Genomic DNA, 9,506 nt, shown 5'->3' with positions numbered 1-9,506 from the left:
TAATGCAAAGAAATTGAAAAAATCATATAGTATATATATTAGTCTTTTCAAAGAAAATTGTTTCAATATTTTTATTTGAAAGAAAAAATTAACTATGCATTACGATAGATGGCGCCAGCGTAAAAGATTTGATTTCGGAAGAAATAAAATTCATCAATTTTCCAATAGTAAATTTTTTTGATAAAAGCCAATCTAATGTCTAAAAGATTAATTTCATTAATGATCGATTGCTCAACGTTGTCAATTGGAAAAAAGGAATTATTAAGAGAAAATGAATAAATGAAATTTGTTTTTTTAAAAAAAATCAAGTAAAGAAGTAGTTTTCTAGTTCGGAATCTTCCTTAATTTCAAAATTTTGTTATTAGATTTAAAACTGAAAGAGAAGTATTAAAAAAGAATTTTTACTTCCCAACCAAGTTCACATTTCTATAAAATTAACAGATACAAATATCCGAGACAAACGGAAAGCCAAATGGATTTCTAATTCTTCATATTTATTTCCAGTTTTCTCGTAAAAAGTTAATAGAAAAATCGACATAAGAAGCTATTGAATAAAGTGTTCCAGAAGGATTATTTCGGAAACAAAATTGACGTGATTTTTTTATTTCAGTTTAAGAACATAATTGATTATTACATTGAATATTGACAATAGAAGTAACATCAAAAATACAATTTTTTCATTTTAGCGAAGCAAATGTGAAGTTTTCTATTTTATCAATTTATAAAGCGATGATCCTGGAGAAATATTTTACTCCTTAAAGTTCAACTTAGGAAGGTTTTTTGCAGTGGTTGTTCCAGATGCTCTGAAAGGGGAGAAACATTTTATTTATTATTTTTTTTAATTTTGTTTATTGTGATGTGGAGACATCACTAGCAAGTACAATGTTTTGCGTAAGTAAAATATTTTTTATTTTAATTAATTCTCTATTATTTTCCGAAACATCATAGAGTGGACATTCAGCAAGTGTGTAATATTAGTTCATAAATGAAGGCGTAATATTCTTCGAAAGTAAACACTATTTGTATTAAATGTATTAAATATTTTTTATCGATAAACTAATTAATGAGAAAATCAGTTATTAAAATTCAGAAAAAAATTAATTTTCACCTTGTTTTCAATTCGGTATATTTAATTTTTTTAATTTTTTTTTATTTTATTTAATTAATACATTTATTTAGTTCATTTAATTTAATTCATTCATTCCTAATTTTTTTTTTCATTTATTTAGGTTTGATTTTTCGTTTATTAACTCATTTATTATTTATTTTCTTACTTATTTTCTTATTTCATTCTGTTCGTGCCCACTGCGACACAAGCGCCATCTGTTAGAGTTTTAAATATTTCAATTAGTGTTTATTGAGTTCCGCAATTAAGCGGATGTGTTTACACAACAGTGAAAATATTTGTGTACTAAAAGTGTTAAATAAAATAATTAATGTGTACGGTCCATTCTAAGAGTTATTGAAATACATCTGGTCCGCACAAACCGGACTGATTAGTGAGCTATGGATTAAATTTGAGATGTGTAATTAAAGTTCATTGTGCGTAAGCTACGACGTAATCAAAGTGAAACTGTAAAATCAAAAGTGAAACTTCTTGGATAAGCATCTAGTGTCGAACGAAGTAGGTGCATGAACTTTCTGGTCATTTACTCCCATCAGTTAAATTCTGTATTTACCCATATGAGTTAAGTGATATATGTTAATTTTGTGATCGTATTTTGTTTGCAAAATGTTTAAAGGCGCGAAAAAAGTAGACTTACAAATTGCCGCTACTGAGTTAGGCGTGATAATCAGTGATAAAATGACAAATATAGATCTTACTAATCTTATAAAAAATACTGAGAGTTACAAAACAGATCCTAATATGGTAACTGATCTAATCGAGGGGATAATAGATGATAGGAAAACAGAATTAGAGGAACTTGAGAAAAGTAAACAACAAGAGTTACAATTGGAACAAATAAAATTAGAAAGAGCGAAAGCAGAATTGGAATTGTTGCGCAAGCAGCCGATTCAAAAAACTAATGATAATCATTCTGAAAACAAAATTGAGAATTGCGAATCGCTGGATTCGATAATAAAAAGTATAAAAACTTTAACTATTAGAGTTCCGAGTCAGCCAGAAGGGTGGGGTTTATTTTTTGCATCCTTGGAAAGGTCCTTTATAACAAAAAATGTACCCGATAAATTCAAGGCTGAAATTCTTTTGAATTTACTAGGCGAAAAAGCGTCAAACGTAATTTCTTACATAAGTGATAACGAACTCAGTGATTATGATAAAATAAAAACAATTGTATTGAGAGAGTTTGAACCGACCCCCCAGTATTGTTTAGAAAAATTTAAGAAAACTACTAGGCACACAAATGAAACCCATTTGCAATTTGCATCACGTTTAACTACTAGCTTTAATTATTACTTAAAATTGAGAGAAGTGTCTGATTTTGAAAAGCTAAAGCAATTAATTGTATCGGACAAATTATATCAAACTTTAGATAAGGAAACCGCTTCTCATATAAGCATTAGACAGTCTAGCGGCTGGTTTGATCCCGTAAGTTTGGGCAAAGAAGCTGATTTATTTTTTGTCTCGCGAGGAAAATCTTTAACGGAGGTCAACAGTCATAAATCGTCTAATATGAGAAATATGTCTAGAGCATTTTTAGCTGATAGCAAGAGTTTAAAGTGTATCATGTGTTCATCGGAAAGTCATCCTTTATATAAATGTAATTATTATTGGGGATTACCCGTTTCTGAAAGAGTAGAAGTAATTAAGAAAAATAACCATTGTTTTAATTGCCTGGGAAAACATTTAGTGAGTAGGTGTAATTCAAAATTTTCTTGTTCGATATGCAGGCAAGAAGGAAAAAATAAAAGACATCATTTCTCTTTGCATTATCCTAGAAACGAAAGTATTGAGAATGGGAAAAACGAGAATGCTAATGAACTTCTTTCCCCCGCTCCAAGAGTAAACAAATCTACTCTCTCGCCAATCGCACCAATATTTCAGGCGTCTGGCTCTACTCAAAATCAAAACAATCCGATTCTTTCATCGAGAGTAATAAATCAGAGAAAAACTGTTTTGCTGAGTACGATTAATTGCTTATTGAAAGATAATCGAGGAAATAAATATAGAGTCCGTGGAATATTAGATCAGGGTGCAATGAATAATTTTATGACTTCAGATTGTGCAAATAGCTTAAACTTAAAGAAAGAAAAAACAAACATAACGGTTTGCGGTTTAGGTGATACATTCACAACAATTAAATCCTTTGTTAATGCTACAATTTCTAATTTTGAGGGAAGTTTTGAAAGAGATTTAGATTTTTTAATTGTACCTAAAATTACAGATTTTATGCCGTCAAAAATGATAAAGATAAATTTACCTGAATTAGAGTTTATTAAACTAGCCGATGAAAACTTTAATGTTCCAAGTCGCATCGATGTACTTTTAAGTGCTGAGATATTTTACGAATTATTGCTGCCAGGTCAAATTTATCCGCATAATGGTACTTTGATTTTTCAAAATACAGTTTTTGGATACGTGGCTTGTGGTAACGTTCCCGTGGAATCAGAGGAAAGGGTACACTGTGGTTTTATTCAGGATAATACTGAACTAAACAAAACTATAGAGAAATTTTGGGATATAGAAGAGGTGCAGTGTGAGGTACCCAAAAATAAAGAAGCAATAATTTGCGAAAAACACTTTGAGGAAAACGTTAAAAGAGATGAAACGGGGAGGTATATTGTAAAAATGCCATTGAAAGATGATCCGAGGTGTTTGGGAAAATCAAAAGATATCGCGCTTAAAAAATTAAATTCTCTGTGGAATCGGTTTTTAAAAGATCCTGAATATTTAGCTTTGTATAGAGATTTTTTACATGAGTATGAAACATTAGGTCATATGACCGAAGTTTCGGAATGTGAGGAAGAAGCAGGAACCTATTATATTCCACACTTAGGAATTTATCGCCCGGATAAAATGACAACAAAGCTTCGTGTCGTGTTTAATGCATCCTCACCAACAACTTTAGGTAATTCACTCAACTCTATACAATATAACGGTGGAGTTATTCAGGAAGATCTATTTAAAATAATAACAAAATTTCGCAAACATATTTATGCATTTGTAGCTGACATCAAACAAATGTATAGAATGATTTTAATAGATCAGAGTCAAACCAAACTTTTAAGAATTCTTTGGAGGGAGGGAGTAGATGACCCAGTTAAGACCTACGAACTCGAAACTGTCACTTATGGCACAACTAGTGCACCTTACCTGGCCACAAGAGTTTTATTGCAATTAGCAAGAGATGAGTCTAACAACTATCCTCGAGCTTGTCCAGTGTTAGAAAAAGACTTTTACGTCGATGACGTTTTAAGTGGTGCTGACTCCTTGAGTAAAGCAAAAAAATTGCAGTCAGAGTTATCAAAGGTTTTAAATAGTGGCGGCATGCTCCTGCACAAGTGGTACTGCAACAACCCGGAATTAACAGGGTCTGACAATAACTATAATTTCCAAGATGAGACAAAGACACTCGGTGTAATTTGGAAACCTGCCGATGATCATTTTGCGTTCCAAACTTCCATTGAAAGTACTGTACCACCAACAAAGAGATCAGTGCTGTCAATAATAGCACGCATTTACGACCCTCTTGGTATTTTGGGTCCGGTGATCACAAAAGCGAAAATCTTTTTACAACAATTGTGGTGTCTTAAGCTTGACTGGAACGATCCGCTTCCTGAAATGGAGGCTCAACAGTGGGAAGGCTTCAGCAATGCTTTGCCATCAATTAACAACATTAGTATTAAGAGATGCATTTTAATAGAAAATCCAGTGCATATTGAGCTTCACGGATTTACGGACGCTTCCGAATCTGCCTACGGATGCGTCATTTATTGCAAATCATATTCAAACGATGATACCTTTGAAGTGAACTTGATTTGTGGTAAATCAAGGGTATCGCCTCTTAAGCGTGTTACCATTCCAAGATTGGAGTTATGTGCTGCAGTCCTTTTGGCAAGACTCGTGACCAAAGTGAAAAGTGCTTTAGAATTTGAATCAGCTGACATTTTCCTGTGGAGCGACTCGATGATCGTCCTCTCCTGGATACGGAAAGAGCCGTTTCATTTAAAAACATACATTGCGAACCGGGTAGCATCAATTTAAGACTTGACACAAGTTCAACAATGGCGTCACGTATCTTCTGAGAACAATCCGGCGGATCTCATCTCCAGAGGGATGAATCCTGAGAAGTTGAATGGAAATAAACTGTGGTTCAAGGGACCTGCTTTTCTGAATGAGCGAGAGTATCCCAATCGGGAAATTCCGTCATCGATCCTAAATGATGAGTTCACCTGCGAGATTAGACATTCAGAGCAAATTAACTTACCTGTCCTTACTATGACGTCGAACCTTTTTATTCTTGAATTACTTGATATTAACAATAGTTATTCTAAAGTATTGCATGTTATTAGTTATCTTTTCAGATTTATCCACAATGTAAGGAATCCTGGAAATAGGATGTTGGGGCCTCTTACTACGAAAGAAAGAAGTAAGAGTGAAACCTTTCTGATAAAAAACGTACAAGGTATAGCGTTTGCAGAAGATCTGCAGTGTTTAAGGGCTCAACAAAACGTGCCACACAAAAGTAAGATAAAAAATTTAAATCCTTTTTTAGATGAAGAAGGAGTGTTAAGAGTAAATGGCAGACTAAATCATGCTAATGTAGAATTTAATAGTAAATTTCAAATTATCCTGCCTAAAGGTCATAAATTAACTAGGCTAATTTTAGAGTTCTTTCACAAACGATATTTTCATTTAGGGCCTACTGCTTTACTACATTATGTAAGACAGAAATTTTGGCCTGTTCAGGGTAAGGCAACGTGCAGGAAAATTGTGCACGATTGCATAGATTGCTTTAAAGTAAAACCTTTAGGAGTTGAACAGTTAATGGGAAATCTCCCGAAAGAAAGAGTAACTCCTGATTTTCCTTTCAATTGCTCGGGCACAGATTTCTGTGGTCCATTTTTTATAAAGTACAAACATCAACGGAAGGGAATTTATCATAAAATTTATGTTTGCATTTTTGTGTGTTTAGTGACTAAGGCAATACACCTAGAATTAGTAACGGATCTAACCTCAAATGCCTTTGTTGCGTGTTTAAAGAGATTTGTGGCTCGTAGGGGTTTATGTTCTAAGTTGTTTTCGGACAATGCCACAAATTTCACAGCAGCCAACAAAGAACTATCAAAATTACATAATTTGGTTGTAAAACCAGACGATTGTTTGGCTAACTATTTAACAACTGAGGGAATCGAATGGCACTTTCTCCCACCGAGAGCACCCAACTTCGGTGGTCTCTGGGAAAGTGGCGTTAAAGCTTTTAAATTTCATTTTAAAAGAGTTGTGGGCAATTCCAGATTGAGTTACGAAGAATTCCTCACTGTCACAACCCAAATAGAAGGAATTCTAAATTCGCGACCGCTTGTACCTCTGTCACCTGATTCTGATGTTTATGATGCATTAACTCCTGCTCATTTCTTAATCGGTAGACCTTTAAACGCTATTGTAGAACCAAATTTAATTCAAAATAAGGACAATCAACTGTCTAATTGGAAGAAATTAACTAAAATAGTTCAAATATTTTGGAAGAAATGGCATATACAATACCTTAACAATTTGCAACAGAGGTCCAAGTGGATGGTAAAAAAGGATAATGTAAAAATTAATGAGCTAGTGCTCCTTAAGGATGAAAATCTACCCCCGCAAAAATGGGCATTAGGTAGAATAATTGAGCTTTATTTTGGCAGTGATAAACATGTAAGAGTCGTAAAAGTCAAAACTCAATCAGGAATTTTCAAACGCCCCATTTCAAAAATTTGTATTTTACCTATTAATGTGTAATTTTTGTGTGTGATTTAATGTTATTGTTATATTGTGTTTTTGTTTTATGTTCATTAATTGCATTTTATTAAATTAGAGTGAGTTAATTGAATGTAAACATGTCAATGTGGGGCGGGATGTTCGTGCCCACTGCGACACAAGCGCCATCTGTTAGAGTTTTAAATATTTCAATTAGTGTTTATTGAGTTCCGCAATTAAGCGGATGTGTTTACACAACAGTGAAAATATTTGTGTACTAAAAGTGTTAAATAAAATAATTAATGTGTACAGTCCATTCTAAGAGTTATTGAAATACACATTCTATTTACTTATTTATTTTATTTTCTTATTTATTATTAGCCCTTGATCACAGCATTATCCTTGAAGAATAATCACAACTTCCTTTTGCAGCGGCGCTACAGATGCATCATTTTTCCTTAATCGCTGCATACAGGCAGCGTAATTCTTGATTCTATTTACAATAATTAATTTTTATGCCTTTTTTACTATTAAAGTTTTAGTTAACTACTGTACTTTTTTCTCCCTTTAAACAACGTATTCCTAAGTTTAGTTGCATATTTACTTTATTTATTTTCTTATTTTGTTTATTTAACTTATATTACTTCTTTTCATTTATCTACATATTTATTTTATTTAATTTTCTTGTTTAGTTCATTTATTGAGAATAAATTTTGACTGTCTCTAATCAAAGTCAGATGCAGATAAAGTTTCGGTTGATAAGTTAAGATGAATGACGTTGAACAGACTCAAAATCTATCACAGAACTGAATCTGCGACTTATTAATATTCTAAATAAAAAAAAAGAATAATAATAAATAAATAAATAAATAAATAAAATAAAAATATAAAAATCATGAGAAAAGAACTGTCTTTAAAGATGTTTAAAATTTTATTCTAATAGAGAAAAACTTCCTATTCGAGTTTGTATTCAAGTATATTGATTCAAGTTTTTCGCATTACCAACTTATTTAAAATAACAAACGCTTTTTTCAGAGACTTTGCTTAGCACAAATTACTGTCTATAACAGAAAAAAAATTCTGTTTCCATTATTATTAATCATCTACAGTTTCTTAAGAATAAAAGTAATAAAAAAAAAAACAATTTAACTCAATTGTACTGTGGAATATTCAAATCTAAACTAAAAGTTTATTTAGTTTTTTTTTTTTTCAAACTTAATCAAAGGATTTTTTTTGTTTAAAAAAATATATTCTTTTCTTAAAATTGAGAGCCAGAAGTTAAGGTTTGATTGATGTAAGTGATAGTCTTACATATTTGTACACAAACAATTAACATGAAACAATTAATGTACGTTTAGTGCCTCTAGTTATTGTTTGGGACCAACCTCTCACCTGTGTAGATGTATGTACATATATTTTTCTAAAAATATAAAGTTTATGCAAATTGTCACCTAAAGAATAATAACATAACATTTCAGAATTAAAACTTATGTTTAAAAAATGTTCTATACAAATAAAGCAGGATGTTTTTATGTGTGCATATATGCTTACGTGTGTATGTACCTTTTACAAATCAGCAAGTCTGAACAGATTTGTCCCAAATTTGGTGCACAAAAAATTTACTTTAAAATTTACTAAAAATTTGCTCTCGGACCACCGTTTCGCACGCTATGTCTAAGAGAAATAGTTTTTCATAAGGTCTGTCAAATATTTTATGGTATGGGTTTATATGAGTAATGATATAATTAATTTCGTGCTAGGCGAAATTTTATTTGTTCCACTATTACATGTAATCGATTTTTGTAATTATAAGCGTACACAAATATACAATATTTTGTTCTCTTTTTGTGCTTTAAACATTAAGTTGAGATAAGCATAAAAATTAATTAAACTCTTTAATGATGTTAATAACTATTAATTCCCTCATCTGTAAAAACACCTATTGGAAAATAATTAGCTACCAATATTTTCCACTACTTAAATCTCGAATAATTCTATTTTCATTAATTTGCTGCTTTTCCTAAAAAGCGTAGATAGAAAAGAAGAAAAAAATATATAAAAAGCTGCAATAAATGATTCTTTATTCTAAATGTTTCCCAATAAATCTGATATTATTAATCCTTCTTTTATCTTTATCTCCCGCCGTAATTATTATCTATTTCATTTTATCATACTTTTATTGATTTTAGTGAAGGGGTAATGATAATATAAAAAAAGATATGATTAATTTGAAGTGTCAGCAAGGGATAAAAATGAAAATTACTTAGAGATAAGGAAAATTATTATCTTTTTACTTTACCAATTTAGAAGTTACAGTGTTCTCTTGCATTGAATTTAAAATCCTAATAATTATTTTGACAATTTATTTTAATTTGATTAAGTTAGCTTGTAAAAATAATATGATTATAAGGATACTTTTTCATTTGAAGGAAATATTTGTTTTTATAAATTCGAAAATGCGTCATTAAAGAAGAAAGATAAATTAATTAACCCAGATTTTTGTTTGCTGCGGATATAGTGCATTTTAAGATGTCATTAATCTGAAATGTTTTAGAACAGCAAAAAAGAAAAAAAAACAGTTAATTTGATAATAAAACATACTCCAATGTATTTTTGTATCATATAAAAGTAGACTGCTCTTACT

At 31.0% G+C, this 9,506-nt stretch overlaps 1 protein-coding gene across 1 annotated transcript; it reads left to right on the top strand.

Moving 5' to 3' along the window:
• Positions 1 to 1,804: 1,804 nt before the first annotated feature.
• Positions 1,805 to 5,167, top strand: LOC147816488 (uncharacterized). The gene has a single exon (XM_087156633.1). It carries the CDS (start codon positions 1,805 to 1,807, stop codon positions 5,165 to 5,167), a length of 3,363 nt encoding a protein of 1,120 aa, XP_087012759.1.
• Positions 5,168 to 9,506: the final 4,339 nt, after the last annotated feature.

Source organism: Parasteatoda tepidariorum, chromosome 1 (assembly GCF_982258835.1).
Source record: "Parasteatoda tepidariorum strain Cologne lab strain chromosome 1, Ptep-v5.0, whole genome shotgun sequence".
Taxonomy (NCBI): Eukaryota; Metazoa; Arthropoda; class Arachnida; order Araneae; family Theridiidae; genus Parasteatoda; species Parasteatoda tepidariorum.
This window is presented reverse-complemented; position numbering and strand designations above follow the sequence as displayed.

Coding starts and splice junctions, on each gene's coding strand:
- LOC147816488 (XM_087156633.1), top strand. CDS start 1,805: ATGACAAATATAGATCTTACTAATCTTATAAAAAATACTGAGAGTTAC.